Source organism: Rhincodon typus, chromosome 27 (assembly GCF_021869965.1).
Source record: "Rhincodon typus isolate 14 chromosome 27, sRhiTyp1.1, whole genome shotgun sequence".
Taxonomy (NCBI): Eukaryota; Metazoa; Chordata; class Chondrichthyes; order Orectolobiformes; family Rhincodontidae; genus Rhincodon; species Rhincodon typus.
In genome coordinates, this window is record NC_063358.1 from 10,217,553 (window position 1) to 10,241,374 (window position 23,822).

General features: G+C 44.3%; 1 protein-coding gene across 1 annotated transcript in view; it reads right to left on the reverse strand.

The window, feature by feature from the left end:
* The window catches only part of luzp1 (leucine zipper protein 1), a 131,779-nt gene that overhangs the window by 11,356 nt on the left and 96,601 nt on the right, over window positions 1–23,822 (reverse strand). The window contains exons 2-3 of the mRNA XM_048612973.1: window positions 14,289–17,509; window positions 1,928–2,149 (exon numbers count right to left, since the gene is read on the reverse strand). Coding sequence (XP_048468930.1) covers window positions 1,928–2,149; window positions 14,289–17,267 — 3,201 coding nt within the window. The 5' untranslated portion in view covers window positions 17,268–17,509. The remainder of the gene's footprint in view (window positions 1–1,927; window positions 2,150–14,288; window positions 17,510–23,822) is intronic.

Here is a 23,822-nt window from a genome sequence, read left to right on the forward strand (position 1 = left end):
AAGATTTGTAGCTCGGGTTGTGGATGAGGTTGTAGATATGCTCGCTGAGCTGGTGTGTTTGGTTGCAAACGTTTCGTCACCCTGTTAGGTAACACTGTCAGTGTGCCTCCGGTGAAGCGTTGGTGTTCTGTCCTGCTTGTTATTTATACGCCTCGGTTTGCTGGGGTGGTTGGCATCACTTTTAGTTAGTTCCCTGGGCTTGTTTGCTGGTTAATAATCACAAGACATGGTTTCTGCCAACTGCAAGAGGGCTCGTCATCAGCCTGTGGTTAAGTGTGTAGCTAAAGCTACCCCAGACAGATAACTAACCAGAATCGATGATCCCCGGGGATCTCTGGGAAATATTAATCCATCTTCAGTCTATTGTAGGCAACTACAGTCCTGAGTGCTGCACTGTTGGCGTGCTGCCTTTCTGATGAGGCACTAAACTGTGGCCTGCTCTGCCCTCTTGGGTGATGGATGAAGGTAAACCTTTTACTGAGCCGCAGTGGAAGTCTAATTCCTGGAGATTCCAGGACAGTCCTAGGGGGGCATTTCGGAATGCTATTCTTCCTTTTGCTGTCAGCTCCCACTGAGAAAACCAGCCAGACCTTCAGCAGCAATTAGTGTCTAACAAACTGGCAACAACAGAGCAAGAGAACTCATAATCAGTAAACTCTAAAAGCACGGCTGTAGACCGAGTAATGAAAATGGAAATCTGTGGACATTACAAATAATCTAAACAAGTCTGGAACTTTTACTCAAGGCAACAAGACATTTGAGGTTTGTAAAGAATGTTACCAGGGATCATTCAAACCCCTTGATCATGTTGCTGCTTCCACTCGAGAGCTTGATTCTAAGAAGAGAGAGAGGAATTCTCCCCAGTGCTGTGGACCTCAGCCAATATCAGAATTAATGACTGGGGTCTGCTATTTTGTTACTGATTGTACCAGTTTGTCTGCAGAATTTCCAACATTAAAACAGTGATCACCTTCAAACTAAAGTACTTCATTTGTCCCAGGGATTTGTGGTGCACTGGGGAGCTGTACAACTGCAAATTTCTTTCTTTTTCCTTTACACAATCTTCTGCTTTCCCCAGTCCCAGGAGCAATTGTGGGCCAGCAGAGCAGTCCAAATAAATCAGAGATAGTAGGAACTGCAGATGCTGGAGAATCTGAGATACAAGGTGTGGAGCTGGATGAACACAGCAGGCCAAGCAGCATCATAGGAAATTTTCAGATTTTCTGAAGAAGGGTCCAGACCCGAAACGTCAGCCTTCCTGCTCCTCGGCCTGCTGTGTTCATCCAGCTCTACACCGTGTTAGCCCATGTAAATCAGTGTTATTTTTAAATTCGTTCACAGTACGTGGGCATTGCTGGCTAGGTCAGCATTTATTGACCAGCCCTAATTGCCCAGGAGGCAGTTAAGAACCAACTATATTGCTGTAAGTCTGGAGTCACATGTGGGACAGACCAGGTGAGGATGGCAGACTTCCTTCCCTAAAGGACATTAGTGAACCAGATAGTTTTTTCCCCTGACAACTGTTCCACATTCATTAGACCCTTAATTCCAGTTATTTATTGAATTCAAATTCCATCATTTGCCATGGCAGGATTTGAACCCTGGCCGCCAGCCCATTACCCGAGTTTCCTGAATCTAGCAATAATACCACTAGGCCATCACCTCCCCTTATCTGTTATATAAGAAATGAACAGAAGCATAACTTGCATTATAGAGTAGCCTACTGGGGTGAAAGATTAAAGAAATAACTGAAATTCTGTAAATGGAAACAGCATCTCTATAAAAAATGTCTGCTATCGGATGATTTACGTTAACAATGCCTCAGGTCTCTCTTTGAATTTGCATTTTGAGTACAAATGGAAGACCTTAGGAGTTTGAAACTCTTTCTAGCCCTCCCAACAATTCACCATCCACAAAGGGTACATACTACAGGAGTCTTCTCCTCAGTCCTGGGACCACTCTGATGGGTGGGACTGCCTGCAGGGTTCCTCCTTAGTTCAAGTTTCACTGATTGCCTCTTGTCTACAGTTTCACTCCTCGGCATTCGCTCTGTGGCCATATCTGACAGGATCTGCTTCGCTATTTCTTTTCGCTTTGACAGCAGGTTGGAGTTGAGTGCAGACTGCGTGTCTGAGCTGTCCTGCCCTGCCTGGACAAAGAGAAAGGTGTTAGCAAGAAATATGTGAACGTAACCCGCAACTTTAGATACTTAGTAAGGGAGGGGTGCCATACGTTACAAATATAATTTGAAAACATTGCTTTTATCTTTGCTTTTTAAATATATTGAATGTCAGAAGATTGTAAGAGAACAAAGTTTAAACATTTAGCAGAACATATTTAAATGTGAACTTAAAATACTTGTTCTGAACTCCTAATGCACAAGCACAGAAATAAGTAAATGTAACAAATGTCAATGTGTCATATGCTGGAATGCAAAAGGAATCTTGCACAGAGTTTAGGACAGATCTCCTTTCCAGTTTGGTATTATATTAGCAACCGCACACGGTTGAGCCAGCATTTCACTTGAATCCTCATCTTCAGAGTTTCTTTTCTCTCTTTCCCATCTTGCAATCTTTCAGTGAGACACCACTTCACCTCCCAGTCATTGCAAATGGTGGCGGCAGGTTGGGTGTGGGGAATGGGGCTGTTGAGAATACACAGAGTCTTTAGGCGAAGTGGGTTAGAAGAAGGCAGGGCTAATTAGGATTGAGGAGCTGGATGTAATGCAGTCTCCTGCTCATGGTTTTACATTTGGTCCTTCATGCTCGCGTTTTCATTCAAAACGTCTTGGTGTTTTCCGCTTTTGATGTCAGGTGGCCGGTGGATGGAGCAGTCAGGATCCCCACCTGCTATGTTCAACTAGAAGTCAGAACCATTTTCACAATCAGGCTCCCTTTACTTTCTGTGGGTGAGCACATTTCCAGTCCTGATGGCCAGCTTATATTTTGAGATGTAGTTTTCAGTGGGCCTCTTTTTCATATTCGCTCATGGGACATGGTCATTGCTGCCTTGGCCAGCATTTATTGTCCATCCATAATTGCCCAGAAGGCTGTTAAGAGTCAACCACATTGGGTCTAGAGTCTCATAGGCCTGATTAGGTAAGGTCAACTGATTTCCTTCCCAAAAGAACATCAGTGAACCACGTTAGTGAACTTCCCCAAATACAGGAGAGTTTACCCTCAATCCCCACTGACTTCAGTTTTTTCTGGGACTCCTGCACGCTGCAGTTGGTCAAACTCTGCCTCTCACCTCACTTTGAGAATTCAGCTTTTTACTTCATTTTTGGACCAAGGCTTTAATGAGGTCCAGAGCTGAGTGGCACATGCTCTCTCTCCTCCACACCACTCCTTTTCCCCTCATCCTATTCTCCCTTTAATGTAAGCAATAGATTTGACCTAAGATTATTTGCAGACATTCCATACAAAGACATGTTGCAACATTCAAATATTGGCATTTGGTTTTATAATTTTCCCTTCTGCTTCATTATGAGCAACTGAGTAGCAAGGAAAAGGATGGGTTCATTTAATAACATTATGTAGGAATTCCTGGAAGATCAAGATGCCCTCCAACAAATTACATTTACAGATATCTTTGGAGAACATGGAGAGGGTGTTCCCTTGTCTTTCACACTTGCTTCAAATGTGTTTAGACCTTGTGTGCAGTCCAAGGACTGTAAGACTTTGGGACAATTCACTAACACAGTTGTGTTGCACTATCATTAATGCAGCTATATGTAAAATAGTGGGGGTGTGTGTGTGTGTGCATGCTGGGGTGTGTGGGTGCTGTGCATGGGTAGGTGTGTGTGTGGTGGTGCGTGACATCATAGATGCTGGAATTTGAAATCAATAATAATCTGAAAGTAAGAGTCTAATGGTGACCATGAAACCATTGCTGATGGTCAGGCAAAACCCATCTGGTTCACTTTAGAGATAACAAGGTGTAGAGCTGGATGAACACGGCTGCTTGGCCTGCAGTGTTCATCCAGCTCTACACCTTGTTATCTCAGATTCTCCAGCATCTGCAGTTCCTACTATCTCTGGTTCACTTTAGGGTCCTTTAGGGAAGGAAATCTGCCATGGTTTGCCTGGTGTGATCTACATGTGACTCCAGACCAACAGCCAACGTGGTTGATTCTTAACTGCCCTCTGGGCAATTAGAGATGGGTAATAAATGCTGGCTTAGCCAGTGACACCAACATCCAATGAATGAATAAAAGAACAGGCTGTGGCCAAAACAGTGAATGTTTTCAAGAAGGATATTTATTAGGTTGTGGGTATAGTGAGGGAACAAAATGTGTGTCCTGATGAGGTGTGAATGGCAACATAGCAGTCATATGAATACAAAGTGAAGGAAGTAAAAAAGACATGAGAGAAAGATCACACCAGAAAAACATAAATGAAACAGTCAGAAGTTATGATCAAAGTTATTGAACTTAGTGCTAAATCCATAAATCTGTAGAGTGCCAATGAACCCACCTTGCACTTAAGTAGTTATAGAGTTGTAGAGTCATACAGTACGGAAACAGACCCTTCGGTCCAACTCGTCCGCACCAAACAGATTTTCTAAACTGATCATTTGCCAGCATTTGGCCTATTTCCTGCTAAATCCTTCTAATTCTTGTACCCATCCAGATGCCTTTTAAATGTCATATTGTACCACCCTCCAACACTTCCTCTGGCAGCTCGTTCCACACACTCACCATCCGCTACGTGGTAAAGTTGCCCCTCAGGTCCCTTTAAATCTTTCCCCTCTCACCTTAAACCTATGCCCTCTAGTTTTGGACTCCCCTACCCTGGGAAAAAGACCTTGGCTAATCAACCCATCCATGCCCCTCATGATTTTAAAAACCTCTATAAGTTCACCCCACAACTCCAATGCTCCAGAGCAGAAAATTTGCCCTAGCTTATTCAGCCTCACTCTATAGCTCAAACCCTCCAGTCCCAGTAACATTCTTGCAAATCTTTTCTGAACTCTTACAAGTTTAACAACATCTTTCCTGTAGCAGGGAGACCAGAATGGCATGCAGTATTCTAAAAGTTGCCTAACCAATGTCCTGCAGGGCTGCAACATGACGTCCCAACTCCTATACTCAATGCACTGACCAATGACAATGCATCGACCAATGACAATGCACTGACCAATGAACACAATGAATAGAGAGCATTCCATCTGATCCCTGACTAGTGCCTCAGTGATGGAGAATTGTTTGCTCAGTTGATGCCCTATCACCAAGTCCATACCTACTCTCCCATCGCCAGCATACAGTGAATACAGTGTATGGCCTACAGGATGCACAGAAGCAAATCACAAAGGTCACTTTAACAATAACATCCTTTGCTCCATCACACCTTACAGCACCATGAAGGAGAGGTAGCAGTGTGATCACAGAGTGACAGAATTGCTACAGTGCAGAAGAAGGCCATTCGGCCCATCGTGTCTGCATCGATCACCACTGAGACTGGGCTCTTGACCAAGTCACAGGCAATTCTACCTTGGAGTTAGATTACCATCTTCCCAACATCTCTTAGCCAGAATCTTGGATGTTTCTGCATAACAACATTTTGACACTAACGTCATCGTAGGAACTGCAGCACTATCAGGAGATGGCTCAACATCACCTTGAACTTTTGATAGGTGACTAAAAGCAAGTTATTAAAAAGTCTAATGGAATGCAATCCTTATGCTTCAGTAATACAGGGCATTGGTGAGATCACAGCTCAAATACTGTGTGCAGGTGTGGTCTCTGTATTTAAAGAATAATTTAAATGCACTAGTGGTAGTTGAGAGGAGGTTTACTATTTAACCCCTAGAACGATGGCTTGTCTTATGAGGAAAGCTTGGACAGGCTAGGCTTGTTTTCGCCAGAGTTTAGCAGAATGAGAGATGGTTTGATTGAATTTACAAGATCCTGAGTGGTCTTGGCAAAGTGAATGTGGGAAGGAAGTTTCCTCTTGTGGTTGAGTCCAGAATGAGGAGGAACAGTTTTAGAATTGGGGGCAGTTCTTTTCGAACTGAGAGGAGGAGAATTTGTTTTTCTCTTCAATGGGTCATTTAGAACTCTCTGTCTCAGAAGATGGAAGACGTGGGACCTTTGAATATTTCTGTTTGGATCGAGGGTTGATAGGAAAGTCGAATTCAGAACACAACCAGATTCAACTATGATTATATGATAGAGCAGTCTTGATGGGCAGAATGGCCTACTGCTCCTAATATATACGTTCAATTGGCAATAATTGTGGCCCCACCACTGATTCCACATCCCGAGAATCACTAAATGTAAGTTGCTGGGGAAAAAGATTTCTTGCTTTCAGTTTGGTACTAAATAGTTGTCACTAAATAGACAAGGTCTTTTCCCTGGGGCAGGGTAGGGGGAAGAATCCAAAAATGGCCTAGTGGTATTATCACTGGACTGTTAATCCAGAGACCCAGATTACATACTGAGGACCCAGGTTCGAATCCTGCCACGGCAGATGGTGGAATTTGAATTCAGTAAAATATCTGGAATTAAGATCCAATGATGAACATGAATCCATTGTCGGTGGTTGGAAAAACCTATCTGGTTCACTAATGTCCTTTAGGGAAGGAAACTGCCATCCTTACCTGGTCAGGCCAACGTGTGACTCCAGACCCACAGCAATGTGGTTGACTCTGAACTGCCCTCTGGGCAATTAGGGATGGTCAATAAATGCTGCCTAGCCAGTGATGTCCACATCCTGTTAATGAATAAAGGAAAGGAACTAGAAGGCATATGTTTAAAGGTGAGAGGGGAAAGAGGCAATATTTTCACTGCAAAAGGTGATGTGTGTGTGGAAAGAGGTGCTGGAGGAGGCTGGTACAATTACAATGTTTAAAAGGCATCTGGATGGGTACATGAACAGGAAGGGTTTAAAGGGATATGGGCCAAATGCTGGCAAATGGGACTAGATTTATTAGGATATCTGGTTGGCATGGATGGGTTGGACCTAAGGGTCTGTTTCCGTCCTCTACATCTCTATGACCCTTGTCAAACACCGTAAGAAAGGACTCGTGAAGGATTTGTCTCAAGTCAGTGAGACCATGATGAATGACTGCATTAAGAATAATATTGGTTTTGGCCTTGCCAGAATAATTAAAATTCCTGATTTGCTCTTTTCTTTCTTTTACTAATGAGCTTTTTCCTCCCAATAAAGACATTTCCGTCAATCACTTGAGACAAAAGCAGCTTCTGCTGTTTAACTTTGTTAGGGAAGGGTTAAAATAGATTATCAACAATGATGATAAGTGATGTTATGTTTGCAACTCTTTAAAGGAGAGATGTAAAGGAACATTTCGGATGCTTTGGTTGTAAGACTACTGTGATATTAGGTCACGGAGTTGCAAACTTTGATACTGACCCTTACTGTCATTGGGCACCACTCATATTTGGCATCTCAAAGCATCTGATAGTTCAAGATGGTCCTCCCTCTCAACCTACAAATAGCTACACATTCCTGCAGTGCAACCTTCCAAACATAGCATATCTTTCCAAAGGAAACGCTCTTATCAGTGCACTGCTTGCTCATGAGTCCAAGAAACACAAGATAACAAAACCGACCGTAAATGCATGATGGCCGACAAAGATCTAATGACATCAAGACCTTTCTTCTAAAATTTATTTTTACTTTTAAATGGGATATGGGAATCGCCAGCATTTATCATCCATCCCAAATTCCCCTTAGAGAAGGTGGTGGTTAGCTGCATTTCTGTAGCACAGCAGTCCGCGTGGTGTAGGGACACCCACTGTTCTGCTAAAGCAACAGGCACAGATGCTGGAAATTGGGGCTAACGGTAGAAAATGTTCTAAAAACTCAGCAGGTTGGGCAACATCTGTGAAGAGAGAAATAAAGTGAATGCTTCAGCTCGATCAGAACATACAAGAACGAGCTAATGTTAGTAACGATGAAATGGGGAAAGGGTTAAAAAAAACAAACATAAGTGGCTCAGGTCTGATAAGTCACCATAATTTTACTAGATCACGGGGCTGTTCTCTCGTTGGAAAGAGACAACTGGTGCCGGTTTAACCTGGGGGTCACCACCTCTCAGGACAGGGGCAAGGTTGAGAAGGCAAGTCCTTCACAGTAATTTCAGCCAATGTGGGAACTGAACCCATGCTGTTCGCATCCCTCTACATTACAAACCAGCCATCCAAGCTAACCAACTCGATCTTATGCAGGGTGCCTGCCTCTTTACCTCCTCTCTCCCCTCTATTCTAAGGCCCCAAACACTTTCTGAGATCAAACTGTAATTTACATGCACTTCTTCCAGTTTTATTTAAAAAGTATTCACTGGGCCTGGCCATTGCTGGCTGAGCCAGTATTTATTGGCCATCTCTAACTGCCCTAGAGAAGAGGTGGTGAGCTGCCCCTTGAACTGCTGAAGCAGATTATCGCTGAATTGTTAATCCAGAGACCCAGCTAATGTACAGATACCTGGGTTCATATCCTGACACAGCAGACGGTAGAATTTGAATTCAATTGAAAATCTGGAATTAAGAATCTAATGATGACATGAATCCATTGTTGATTGTTGGAAAACCCATCTGGTTCACTAATGTCCTTTAGGGAAGGAAGCTACCACTCTGACCTGGTGACTCCAGACAATGTGGTTGTCTCTTAACTGCCCTCTGGACAATTAGGGATTAGCAATGAATGCTGGTCCAACCAGTAATGCCCTCACCCCATGATGATACATCTACAGCAGTTACAGAGGGAGTTCCAGGATCTTAAACCACAGACAGTGAAGGAACAATGATATATTTCCAAGTTTGGATGTTGAAGGTGGTGATGTTCCCATGCATCTGCTGCCCTTGTCTTTCAAGAAGCTAGCAGATGTAGGTTTGGAATGTGCCTTGATGTATTTCTAGTCATTTAGATTCTCTGTTCATAATGTAGCCTCCTCTACATTAGAGAGATTAAAAGCAGCCTGCAGTTCACATGCAAGTTCCTGAGATTCTGTTCACCTATCATATAAATTCACTGCCACACTGATCTCTCTGTCCTCAGTCTGCTGCTGTTTTCCAGTGAAGCCCAATGCAAGCTTACGAAATAGTAGCTTATTTTCCAATTAGTTACTTCATAGTCTTCCAGACCCAACATGATTTCAGACCATAACCTCTAGCCCCATTTCACAGAATCCCTACAGTGTGGAAACAGGCCCATCAGCCCAACATGTCCACATAGACCCTGACAGTATCCCACCCAGATCCATCCCCCTACAACCCACCTATGACCCCTGACCCAAAACCTCAGCTTTCCTGCTCCTCTGATGCTGCCTGGCCCGCTGTGTTCCTCCAGCTCCACACTTTGTTATCTCTGACTCCAGCATTAGCAGTTCTTGCTATCTCAGTAATCTACAGAACTCTTGTGTTTGCCACCTGTTATAGGTTTGCTGCAATCCACCTTCTGCTAAATGCACTCACTTGGTCTTGAAAAGCCTCTTTGGTGGCCTGTGTACCAAAGAACACACTGCAGCACCAGAGGATCCATCGTTAAAACAAGTAAAAAGGCCCCAAGGTTAATAATATCTCACTGAAGACCTTGATCTTGTCTGAGATCACTTAAGATTTTGACTAACATCGAAGTCTTTGGCAGTTTTGGGTGTGGCGCTGAGGAATAGGAAGCCATTACAAGTCCCTTACCACCATTTCCTAGGGGCATGGAAGTGGTGATAAATATAGTTGGATGAAAAGAAAATATTTCAGGCACCCTTGGCCCCCACTTCAATTTACAAGTGGTGGTTGAGATCATTCATTCCTGACTTTGGTTGGACTTAATTCCTGATGGTTAAGGGATATGAGGGCTTAGTGGTAAGATCACTGGACTAATGATCCCGCAGGCTCAGTCCGCATCCTACCATGGCAACTAGTGGAACTTAAATTCAATCAATAAAGTTAGAATTGAAAACTAGACTCAGCAACAGTGACCATGACAACCACCACTAATTGTTTTCTAAAAACCATCTGGTTCACCAATTCTCTGTAGGGAAGCAAATCTGCCATCTTTACCTGGTCTGGTCTACATGTGACTGAAGACCCACTGCAATGTGGTTATCAATGTGGTTATCATTGACCAGGTCAGCATTTGTTGCCCATCCAAATTACCTTTGAACTGAGTGGCTTGCTGGGCCATTTCTGAGGGCAGTTATGAACCAACAACATTGATGTTGGTTCATAACTGCCCTCACAAATGGCCCAGCAAGCCACTCAGTTCAAAGGTAATTTGGATGGGCAACAAATGCTGACCTGGTCAGTGATAACCACATTGAATAGACTAAATAATAGTTTTACACACTTGTTGGAAATTAAAATATGTTCAGGTTGTTTAAAAAAAAAGTTGAAATTTGTGCACCTTTCCCCAGAAGGAAGCTTTCAATGATTCTTTGAGAGATGTTCCACATCTCGCCCCCAGGAGGTACACAAGAGAGACATAACCAGATTACCTGCTGCTGACATAGTTTTTCCTTCTTGTTTTCCTGTTGGGAAACCTCATGTTGGCTGCTTAATGGCTCAGCTGGAAATCTGGAACTTTTCATTATGGTTAAAAGAGACCACAACCTCATTGGCAATTATAGTGTAGGAACATAGGAACAGGAGTAGGCCAGTCAGCCAGATCAGCTAGTTTCACCATTCATAGCTGATCAAACACTTTAATGCCTTTTATCCACCCTATCTTCATAGTGGTTAAGTTGCTGTACGAGTACGTTAAAGGCGTGGACTAATGATTAGGTCCCGTGTATTCAATAACCCTCCCACTGGAGCTGGTCAAATTTGAATTCAATTAATTAAGTGAAACTATGAAATTGTTGTTTTGGTCATCTGGTTTGTTATGGTCTTTTAAGAAAGGAAATCTGTCATCCTTACCCAGTCTGGCTCATATATGACTCCAGAGATACAATACTGCTCACTCTTAGCTATCTGCTGAAATAGCCCCAGAAAGCCATTCAGTTGTTAGAAAGACAGTTCCCCAGCATTTCCCTCAAAGACAGGACATGCTGAGTTCAACAATGGCACTAACATGTCGTGAGTGAAGGAGACAACCCAGCCTCTTATTTGTTGCAGCTTTCCTGATTTGGTTTCTGGCCTCTTGTACTTGGTTAGGGATCTCATGCAAACTGCAGCAAACCCTCACTAATACTGTTCATGAGCATTGGGTTTTGAATGGAGCTCCCGAAAGGGGGAGTTTGGACCCTCCAGCTTCTGACTTGAATGACCTAAGCCAGTAGATAATTTGACGGCTGCTTGGCTCTACTTCAGAAGTAAAGAACCAAAGGAACAGTTGACAGAGAAGTAATTTTTTGAAAAATTAAGAGAAGATGACAACAATTAAATCAAGGCTGTAATGAAAGGAACTGTTTTGCCACTGAGGTTTTAGATGCAGAGGAGATTTACCAGGATGTTGCCTGGGCTGGAGAGTTTCAGTTCTGAAGAGAGATTGGACAGACTGGGGTTGTTCTTGTTAGAGCAGAGGAAATTGAGCAGGGACATGTATAACATTCTGAGGGCCATAGATAGGGTAGAAAGGAAGAAGCCTTTCCCCTTAATGGAGGGATCAATAACCAGGGGGCATAGATTTAACGAGGTTTGGAGTAGATGTGAGAAAAAAACATTTTCACCAGAGAATGCTGGGATTCTGCAGGTTCACTGCCTGTAAAAGGCGTGATGCCACAGAAACCTTCTTAACATTGAAGAAGTATTTAGATGTGCACTTGTGATGCCAAGGCATACAAGGCTATGGGCCAAGTGCTGGAAAACGGGATTAGACTAGTTAGGTAGACAACAGGAAGCTGGAAGAACACAGCAAGCCAGGCAGCATCTGGAGGAAAGGAGAAATCAATGTTTCAGGTATTACCCTTCTTCAGGACTGGATGTGGGGGTAGGGGGAGCTGCAGATAAAGGTAGGGGAGAGGGGGGTAGTGGAACAGTGGTGATCGGTGGACACTGATAGTAGGTACAACCTGGTTAGTCGATGGGAGAGATGAATCCGGTTGGTGGCTGGAAGGGAGGGTCAGAAGGTGGAATGGAAGGGAGGAGGTGGGGCTGGAAAGGGAGCTGAGGGATGGGTCGGAAGGTTATTTGAAATGGAAGAACTCAATGTTGACTTCTCCGGGCTATAGGGTGCACAGGCAGAAGATAGGGTGGTGTTCTTCAAAGTTGCACTCTGAGTCGTTGCGACACTGGAGGAGGGTGAGGACGGACATGTCAGAGCGGGAGTAGGACGGGGAGTTGAAATGGTTGGTGACCGGAAGGATGGGCTGGTCGTTATGGGCCAGGCGGAGATGATCGGCAAAACAGTCACCTCGTCTACGTTTGGTCTCACTGATGGTCTTCTCTATATCGGTGAGATCAAACAAAGACGAGGTGACTGTTTCGCCGAGCATCCTCAGCTGGCCTAAACTTCCTGTCATCGCCCATTTCAAGTAGCACCACCCCCCACAACCCTCCATACTCCCCTCCTCTGACATGTCCGTCCTCGGCCTCCACCTATATCACTGCGATTCAGAACGCAAATTTGAGGAACTACACCTTATCTTCCGCCTAGGCCCAGCCCACAGGACTCAACATTGAGTTCTCTCATTTAAAATGACCTTCCCACCCATCCCCCGGCTCCCTTTCCAGCCCCAGCTCCTCCCTTCCATTCCTCCTTCTGAGCCTCCCCTCCAGCTACCAACTGGATTCATCCCTCCCATTGACCAACCAGGCCGTACCTATTACTGGTGCCCACCTATCACCAACATTCCACAACCCACGCCATCTCATTTTGTCTACAGCTCCCCCTAACTCCATATCCAGTCCTGAAGAAAGGTAATACACAAAACATTGACTGCTCCTTTCCTCCAGATGCTGCCTGGTTTGTTGTGTTCTTCCAGCCTCCTGTTTGTCTACTTTGGATTCCAGCATCTGCAGTCTTTTTGTCTCTTAGAATATTTAGGTGGTTGTTTTAGGTCGGCACAGACATGTTGGGCCAAAGGGCCCTTTTCTGTGCTGTATGTGTCTGTGACTCTAACACGGAGGTGGTTCTTGAGCTAAGGAGCTTGCTACACCGTTTCAGTTAAGTGCTGGTCACAATGGATTAAAACAGAAATTTGCAGCAGAGAGGAGGCCATTCAGCCCTTTAAGCCTGTTCCGCCATTCAATATGATCATGGCTGATCATCCAACTCAGTGCCCCGTTCCCACTTTCTCCCTTTGATGCCCTTAGCCCTTGGAATATATCCATCTCTTCTTGAAACCATTCAATGTTTTGTCTGCAATTGATTTGCATGGTAGAGAATTCTACAGACTCGCCACTCTCTGGGTAAAGATATTTCTCTTCATCTCAGTCCTAAATAACTGACCCTGTGTTAATAGGCCCCTGGTTCTGGACTCCCTGGTCAATGGGAACATCTTTCCCATGTTGACCCTGTACCATCCTAATTGATATGGTGATAGAGGTACTGCAGTCACACATAGGCTGGGTAAGGAGGGCAGGTTTACTTCCTAAACAATCTGTTGAATTTTTAATCGATAATCCAATGTGCTTCATAGTAACTTATACAGAGGCCACCTTTTCTACCTCCAGATCTTTCAGACCAAATTTAAATTCACGAATTGCCATACTAGGATCAGAACTCCTATCTCCTTGCTTTTCCCATCTTCCAGGCCTTTGAATTATTTGGCCAGTATTTGCTGGTGTAAGCCTTGGCTCAGCTGGTAACATGCATGTCCCCAAATCCCTAAGTTCTGGATTCAAGTCACCCTCCAGGGGTCAAGCACAAATTTGAAAGCTGACGCACCACTCCAATCCCTTGATTAGAACCGCAGAGAAAAATTACAGGACAGAAGGAGGCCATTCAACCCATTGTGTCTGCACTGATTAGATAAACCAGCCTCCAGTTCTCATCCCACAACCTGGTCTGAGCCTTGCAAGTGATACAAATTACCTGATCATCAACTGAGCTCTCAGTGACTACTCAGTGACTGAGCATCTGTAGTTGTTTGGGCAGAGGCTTCAAAACATTAGCGGGTCTTTGAGTGAAGAAATTGCTCTTTGGATCAGCCCTAAACAGCTCAGGCCCCTCCCCACCCACCCTGTCAATTCTGAGACTATGTCCTCCAGCCTCTTTGCCATTTTAATCCCTCAAAAAGGGGGTAACATCTTCTCTCAATATGGCCATTCTCAAATCTCTTAGGAATTCTCTATGTTCAGTGAGATTACCTCTAATCTGTCTAAATTCATTGACGTAGGACCCATTTGAAAGGAGTGGCTTGGGGTACGCTTTGTAACTGGGACTCACCAGTGAACAGGTGTTATTCCAATCTGCTACTTTGGACGCGACAGTGGCATTCTGCTTCCTTCGGAGGAGATTTTCCGCAGTGCCGTAGTAGCTCCGGTGAGGAGCCGTGTCTGACGTGAGGCTACTTTTAAATTCCACTGAGTCTGAAGAGTTGGAAAAGTTATTTACCCTCTTTGTGTACCCGTCAGTTAAGGCTCCTCTGGAGCTACCACTTGGTTCAGCCACCTCACTGGTAGTGAGGGCACGGCTCGCCTTCCTTACAGTCACTCGGGAGAAATCCGTGCCAAGATCGGTGCCGTAGCAAGTGGATTCCACCTGGACCCCACTCCGGCTCTTCCTCCATGAAGCCCTCTCCGGTGGATCCACTGGGAGACTTTTTGTCTCCGTTTCTGCCTGGTTAGCCACACAACTCCTCCTCCTTGCTTCGTAAGAAGTTACACCACAGTCGCCTTCTTCATACCTGGGAGATTTGATTGTAATACTGCTGCTCACCAACACCTCAGCCCCTGATTCAGTCTCATCTTCATCAGAGCTGTCTGATTCCGATGGCTTCATTGTAATATCACTCCTACGGATTGATATTTCATAGGGAATACTAATATTGCTCCTTTGTAAAGTTGTCTCACTTGAACTGATTGTAATATTGCTTGTGGAAGTGTGCTTTTCCTTTGGTATCACAGTACTATTGATCCTTTGAGAGGACAAACTCGATGGAGGTATAGTGATGCTACTGGTCACTTTATTTGGCACAGTTTTGGGTGAGAGCCCATGCTCTTCGTCGACTGGCTCCGCCCCAGTTGTCATTATTTCCTTTTTGTCAATGGCAATTATAGCAGGTTTAATAATTGCTTTAGACCTTAGGCCCTCTCTCGGGCTACAAATCCTCTTCAGCTCCAGGCCTGGCTTTTGATTCGCAGCCACATCTTCAGAGGCGATGGTTTCAGTGGGTTTATAGTGGAGAGGCTGTCTGTCCATGTTACACCTCACGTCTATGTTGTCCATGTCCTGGGACTTTGCCAAATGGAAGTACCTTGACCTGCGTGGTCTCGTTGTCACGGGCATGACTTCCGTCGTGGTTTCCGGCTCCTCGTGTATTGGCAACTTTTCAGCAGTCTTTACAGCAGTCGGCTCACTATTGGTGCTCGTTGGCGCTTCACCCCCGAGCAGGTCGGTATCCTTCAACTCACCACTGGGCGTTGGTGAAGCTGTGTGATTCCTGTAAGAGGGAAACATTCCATTCAAAAGGCTAGCAGTAGTACTCGTGGATGATGAGTCCTCACCAGAATCATTCACCTCATCTTGAACTGCTAAATTCTCATTTTCAGAATTGTGTAAATAGCTGACAGCTTTTCTCTGTCTTTCAGGCAGTACAGACGATTGTTCCAAGTCACTGTAGTCCCTGGACGCTGTATCTACTTTGCTCTTTGGTCCATTTTCACTCTGTTTACTTTGAGTGTTCCAGGGTCTCTTCACACTGGATTCATTCGCTGCTGGAGGATAGCGACTGAGCACCGATGGGGGCTCCCTCGTTTTCTTAAGCTTCTCTGGCTGCAGGTCCTGATCTTTCTGTGCAGAGATGTAGCTGTGCGTTAAAGATTTATCCTCGGACTTCTTTTCATTGGAAGCCGTTCTCGGGTTTGAAGAGGGCCGTTGAAATCTTCGCCTCGCGCTGGGACTGAGGGGGCGTCTGTAACTTTTCCCAGTGTTGTCATCATCCAGCAACAAGTCTCTGTTTCTCACCTTCTCCCTCTGTGACCGCGGCTGATGCGACACCTCGTGCGTCTTCTCTTTCAGGATCTGCGGCTCTGCTGCAGCTACACTTTTGCATTTTGTTTTGTCCTGTCGAGACCTGTAACGAATCTCCTGGTGCGCGGTCTCGCCATTTTCCACGGCCTTGCTCCTCGTCATTTGCAATTTCATCTCCTCGATCTGATCGGCTAGCATTTTGGTTTTGCTTTGCTCATTCAGAAACCTCTCTTGCAACTCATTGTGTTTGGCTTCTGTTTTCTTCAGGTCTTCCTCTACCATCTCCAGCAGTTTCAGACGTTTCTTCAGCCTTTCGATTTCCTGAGTGAGATCCTTAATTTTGTTGTCTTCCTGACGTTTGTGGTCTCCTTTGTTTCTGAGTCCAACATTGTGTGTTGTATTTAGAGAGTCTAAACTTTTCTTTGCCAGACTGCCTTTGGGAGACAGGCCTGAGGACAAGTCGTCCTCAATCCTGAGATCACCTCTGTCCCCTGAATAGTTATATGTCTTCTCATTGACATTTGTCCTGAGATTTGAGGAGTTCCAACTTTGATCTGTCTCATTTATCTTGTTATTTTGTTCTAGTTTCTTTGTAAGGTCCTGGATAACTTGTTCCTTTTGCTTCAGTGTTTCATTCATGGTCTTCCTCTCCTCCGCTAAAACGACGGTTAGAGATTTTAATTTCTCCAGCTCTTCGATGATACTTTTCTCCGACTTATCGAGCCGACCCTCTGTGGACTCCAGGTCCTTCACTCTGGCTCGGAGGACCTCCAGTTCAGTGATCAGTTTCCTGGTGAGGTTTTTCTCTTCGTTCAAGCTCAGGCACAGTTGAGTGCAGTCCGATTTACTCTTGTTAAAGGCTTCTTCCAATTTCTCCAGCTCCCCCATTCTGTCCTGCAGCTTCTCAATCTCGGCCTTGAGCTCTTGGCTCAGCTTGACTTCAGCCTCCAGTTTTTCTTTCAAGGTCCTGCACATGTCTTCGGCCTTCCTGACCTCCTCGTCCTTCCCCTCGATGGTGAGTACCCTCTTGCGTAGGTTGTCCACCTCAGTCAGGAGGCTACAGCTGCTGCCTTCGGCTTGGATCACTTTGTCCTGCAGATCCATTAACTCATCCTCTGTTCGATGCAGATTTCTTGTAGCCTCCTCCAGCTCATCCACACGGCGGCCCAAGCTGGTCAGCTTTAGCCGCAAATGCCGGTTTGAAGTCTCTTTGAGGCTCATAGTGTCGGTCATCGCCACTCCCTTGCTGAAATCCAAGATCAAGGGATGGGGGAGGGGGTTGGGAGGGGGAAGGATTTATTTTTCTTGTTTGGACTCTTCCTCCTTCTTTTGAGCATTTATGCACTGCCCCTTCCTGTGGCCAAACCTTCTTCTTTCAATCCCAAAATATCCTGAAACGCAAATTTTCAGTTCGATGAAAATCCCCTTTTCCTTTGCATCTGAAGCGCTCTTTTCAGATTCAAAAGCATTTTAACCTGTTAGGAAAAGAAAGAAGAAGCTTGAGAGATCTTGCCAAGATGGTTTTCAGGGTTTTAATTAACAAGTGCTCACTGTAATTATCTCAGTCAGGCATATCCTCGTGCACAGAGTCATTAGACACCCTTTGAGAATAGCTGGTGATTGTGAACAGCCTCTGGGATTTTCCTGATCGGATACTGAAAATCCAACAGAAATCCCAGATACATCAGTAAACGCAATATCTGCCAAAGTTACACCAACTGGTTGGAAGCAAATTTTCAGCGATTGTGTCACTGTTAGTTCAAAAGATGAGACCACAATGAACCAATACTGTCCCCCTCCTGCTCTCTGGGCTCTTGGTACGGTATAGAATAATGAAAGAAGAACAAACTTGCATTTACATAGCACCTTTCACAACCTTAGGCTATCCCATCATGCCTTACAACCACTGATGTCATCTCTGAAGTGTAACCACTGCTGTGACGTAGGAAACCAATTTGCGCACAGCAAGCTGCCATAATAAATAGCAAATGGGATCACGGCCACATAATGTGTTTCAGTGTTTTTGGTTGAGGGATAGATCTTGGCCAATACTTTGGGGAAATTTCCTCTGTGCTTTCTCAAAAATTCATGGTTTACGGGTTCCTTTAATTGGACCTAATGGGGCAGAGTTTCAACTGAAAGACAGTACCTCTGACAGTGCAACGCTCAAGAGTCAGTCAAAGTTTCTGCACTTAAATCTCAGGAGTTGAATTTGTAACCTTCTGACTCAGAAGTAAAGGTATTACTAACTGTACCATGGCTGACGCAGCCCTCCAGTATCTTGCTTACAATGCCCCAATTCCTGTGTGACCTGGCACAGAGGGCATCGCAACTGAACCTCAACCATTTCCCTCCTGGTGTCAATCCACATAAATAGCATTATAAATTATTGAATAGCATTTGACAGCAGTAAATCTGGCCCATTCTTTTTCTTTGTGGCTTTGGGGTACTGAGAACAACTGATGCGTTTCAGAATGTCAAATATCCAATTTGAGTCTTGCTGAACAGAGAGACACATTGCCTTGCATTCATCAGGACAAACACAAGAATGCCAAATTTCAAATGATCCCAGCAATTATTTGTGATTGGCTGAGACATTTCTATGGCGAAAACAATGGGAAATGGGGGATCCAATCATAGCTGAAGTGCCAACCAACCAGCACCCATTTGTCTTGCAGTATAAACTGTTGCGATGGTTTCAAATTTAGCTTTCTTGCATGTGTCCCAATAAATGCACGAGTAATACTTCAGCGACATGTCTCTCTCTTCAGAAGTTTTCAAATATCCATCTCTTTCTTTTGCAGCTTAATTGAGCAGTGTGATGTACATTCGAAATCTTTTCACTCCACTGCAACATTGTACCTCAACCCAATTCCTCAACAACGTCTGTGGGATGTTTCCAACTTCCTGGAGGGGCCATCCTTGTAGCTCTGAGTCCGCTGGACAGTTTGACAGCTTGTGCTCACTTGGTGGGCACTTTCTCACCAGTGGGGAATTGGTTAGAAACCTATTTCACTTAGCCACCTTCCAGTTAGCTCAGGGATAATTATTATCCCATTAAACTGGGCTAACGATCCAAAAGGTTTGTTTTCCTGTTTACTGAATCACCCAACAAGCATCTTTCAATGCTTCTGAGGAAACAGCACTAGATTTGACACTGAACTGGATTTATGCTGTTAATTGGAGAGAAAAACACACAAATGACCAATAATAAATAGATGTGATGACGCCCAGTCTGTGTCATTTGTAAAATTTTCTGGTTTAGTATATATTTTGCAGTAGCCCACTTCACCTGACTGCTTAAATCCAACAGAAGCAAAGAAAGAAAGACAAAAGTTAAGCAAAGATAGGGGCACATTTTGTTGAAATGCATCCTATTTTTGAAAAGCATTGTAAAATGAGGCTATGTGGATCATTATACCAATTGCTGTGTGTTAGTCTCAACCATAAAGTTGTTCGCCAGAGGGATAACACTAGAAAGGGTTTTGATGCTGAGTGCTGGGGCCACAGTGAAAAAGCACTTGCTTGCTTTCAGCCCCAGTGAAAGTAAATTTCAAAGAACATCTTTAAACTCAGGAGCAATTTTGCGTTGCCTTGCCCGCTGTTCATTCACTGTTCCTTGCAGCAGCCACTGAACACTAACCAGCAGGAATTTGTAGCTAATACTTTAAAATCACTTTCTATCTTAAAGTGCAGAATCTGATCATTCCTAGGCCTCCTGCTGCTCTGGTGAGCCCTGAAACAGTCAGTACATTTTTTAAGATATCATACCTGAAGTTCCAATGCCTTGCTGAGCTTTGTTCCTTTGCTGTCTCATTGATCACTTTGTGCTCAGTAAACTGATTACCTACTTCTTTTGAGCTGCTGAGTCTAGCGGTAATGAATTGCAGACCTAGGCAGCTGTGTTTTATGGCTCTGTATGTGATTCTTTGCTTTGTTAATCAGTCTTTCCCGCGAAAATCAGCGCCACCCCTTTCTAATACAAGGCGATCTCCTCAGACACACCCAGACTATTACTCACCGAATATCTTTCTAGAAGGAAAATCAGATTTGAATCTGAGAAAACAAATAGATTACTGCCACACTTCTTACCAAAATTCACATTCAAGCCCAAGAGAACCAGTCCCCTGTGACATTGGGAGAGAAACCTGTCCTTATTATTCTTCAATGAATTTCCAAGTCAATGTGAACGATGACGATCTAATCATTTATTGCTGAAAATGCAACTATATCATGGCTGGTACTTAAATTATTTAAACATTAAACAGTTCATTCTCCTGGCCAAGGCCAGAGCTCTCAGCTCTGTAATTTATACCATTTGAAAAGCCATAACCCTCATATTGTTGACCTGGGACAAAATGCAGTTCCCATAAATCCACCGTTTGTCATGACTCCAAATTGTCACTTACTGGTGCCCAATGCCAATTTTGCTGCATCCATAGAGAATGTCAGGACCTGCCAGGCAGAGACACTTCATAAATATTCTTGTCTTTGAGTTTGCTTTTACTATTTTTCTTTTCTGTTATTAATATAGGTTCAAGTACATAGTTCCTTGAAAGTGAGTTTCAGGTACACAGGGTGGTGAAGAAGGCATTTGGCACGCTTGCCTTCATTGGTCAGAGTATTGCATATTGGAGTTGGGATATCATAAGTCACAGCTGTACAAGACATTGGTAAAGCCACATTTGGAGTACTGTGTACAATTCTGATTGCCCTGCTATTGGAAGGGTGTTATTAAATTGAAAGGATGCAGAAAAGATTTACAAGAATGTTACCAGGACTGGAGGGGTTGAGTTATAAGGCTGGATACGCTGGGACTTTTTAACCTCCAGCAAAGGAGGTTGAAGGGTGACCTTATAAAGGTTTATAAAATAATGAGGGGCTTACGTAAGATGCATAGCAAAGGTCTTAAGGGGAAAGATTTAAAAGGGACCTGAGAGGCAACTTTTTCACACAGAATGTGGTTTGTATTGGGAATGAACTGCCTGAGGAAGTGATGGATGCAGGTACAGTTATAACATTTAAAACACATTTAGATAAGTACATGAACAGGAAAGGTTTAAAGGGATATGGGCCAAATACAGGCAAATGGGGTTAGTTCAATTTAGGAAACCTGGTTGACGTTGACAAGTTGGACTGAAGGGACTGTTTCCTGTATGAGTCCATTTTTCCTTCATACAACAGCACTGGCCCTCAATAAATTAACTGTCCAAATCCACAACTTCTACCACCTAGGCAGATATGGGAATACTACCACTTACTGCTTCCCCCTCCAACCCTCAATACCCAACACCACCCCCCACAATCCATAGACTCTGCTGACTCGGATCTATGTTGTTGTTCTTTCAGTGTCAATGGGTTAAAACTGTGGCACTCCCTTCCTATAAGTGCTGTGGATACCCAGCACATGGAATGCAGTCAGAAAGGCAGCTCACCACCAGCTACTCAAGGGCAATCAGCATAGGCAACAAATGCTGACCCAGCCAGTGATACCTCCATCTACAGATGAATCAAAAGAAAATAGATTGAGACAATGACTACGCATGACCTTGTACTGAGGACTCACTGCTGGATCAGAGAGCGAGGATGGGGGCAAACCAATTTCAGTCTGGGAGAGGGGGGGTGGCCTAACTGGAGTCAAAGCAGTTGGGTTTGAGTGTTGGCCACCAGCCAGAAACTATTTAACCAGAAATTAGGAATGAACACAGTCGGATCAATCCGAATTTGGGATATCTTTTGAGATGGGGATGGGAAGTGTGAGTGTCAATCCGACTCTTACATTCTTTCACCACTTTACGCTGAGTACTTACGAGGTTCAGAGCTTAATACGCCGAGACAACAAGTTGATCAGCAAATTGCTTGTTACGTTTATCTGGGACCAACCATCAAGGTAAATGGGGCCAAATAGGTCCGACATAGGGGAGCTTGGATTTGTCATTCAGTAAAGGTGTTGGGTAATCCCAGAAATGCCATGCTTTTTGTGGAAATGATTATATGTTGAAGTGGCACGTAAAGGGTAAAATCATTCCCCTCCATCACCAACCACCACCTCCGCACCACCACCACTCCCCACCCCCACTCCACCCCACCTAGGTTAGGGAGTGAAAGCTCCCCTGTAACTGTTGCCCAGTAACCTTGCTGAGGAGATTACACTGGAAACCCCTCACAAACCTAGTGCAAGCTTTGAAGAAGGCATTTTCAACACTCCCTTCCAAAAGCTGGCAGACCCACTTTTCATCAGGTATGGCTGGATGGGAAGCAGGCTGAACCAATTCAGGAATGAGGATATTGGAGAAAAACTGGGATTGAACTTTATTGAAATGCCTTCTGCCTTGGAGAAGAATGATCTTTCACTCATTGGTGACTAGCAGGAATGGAGACTCGGAGCAGATCGGAATCAGCTAATGGGAAATTGCTTTACATCTAACTTTTGAGTCTGAAATTTGGCGTGCTCCAACAGAAAGGCCTGAAATTGGCTCTCATTATGGGTGAGCTGCCTCAGCCTCATGGACTCTCAGCTACTTTAAAGAAAATTTTCAGGTCGTTTGTTCTATCCAGCTGATGGGAGTCAATGCTTGAAGAATTTATAATGGGGATGAGACCTGATTTTGGACTGCCCAAGTTGGCATTGCAGAGTCCGACAACAGGCAATAGGCCACTCAGTTGTAAGTGACTATGTAAATCAGAACTTATTACCCATTCCTAATTACCCTTGAGAAGGCGGTTGTGAGCTGTCTTCTTACGGAACTACAGTCCATATGGTAATAAATAAAACTGAGTGGCTTGCTCAACCATTTTTGAGGGCATTTAAAATTGGCCACATTGTGGAGAGTGAGGGTTAATACTGGTGGGGCACTTATTGACAATTTAAGGGGCCTGAATTGGTGACAGGATAGGGTGATGGTCCATAAGCCTTCCTGCCACAAATGCGATCAGGATGAAGGTGGGAAGGGGCACTGTGCTGTCCTGCCATCCTCCTGTCTGATTTAATCCTTCCCCCCAACCCTCTTCCCAACAAAACTTCAACAATATTCCAGCTTTGCTGCCTCCCACATCTCCATGCATTCAACTGGTTGAAGACAGCTTTGGCAACCCATCAACAACAAAAAAAAACAGTTACCACCTCAAACAAATTTCATCTGAAAATGTTTGTGCAATTGTCTTTATCATTTCATTTTATTTTGTTGACATTGAGATCTAAAGCCACCAATGATGAGAGTGGGGAAGAAGTTACATTCAGAACAAGCCGTGACTGAGGACACCAAACCTATAGGTTAAAAAAAAGGATCTGAAGATGGGGAATCTTTGCCAAATGCTGATAAGGTTCCCAGGGATTTCATGCCTCAACTTCTGAAGTAGTGGGCTTGATTTTAACTTCCAACACTGCCTCCATTTCATTTCTGAGGTGGTTAAAATAGAGCGGGGACCCAGCCACAGTCGTCCTGCCCTGGGCTGGGGTGACTGCACTTTGAAAGTTCAGCCAAGAAGAATCCTCACTCCAAGCCAGAGCAATCTAAAATATGCAGGTTGGGCTCCAATTAAATTAAAGAGCCTCAGGGGTGTGGAGGCGGGAACAATAGCTCTTTCCATCAGATCAGAGCTGTTGTAAATATCAAACACAGCCAGACGGGTTCCAGCATGAGAGGCTTCTAAATGAACAACTCAGAGATAGTAGCAACTGCCGATGCTGGAATCTGAGATAACAAGGTGTAGAGCTGGAAGAACACAGCAGGCCAAGCAGCATCAGAGGAGCAGGAAAGCTGATGTTTCGGGTCTGGAACCTTCTCA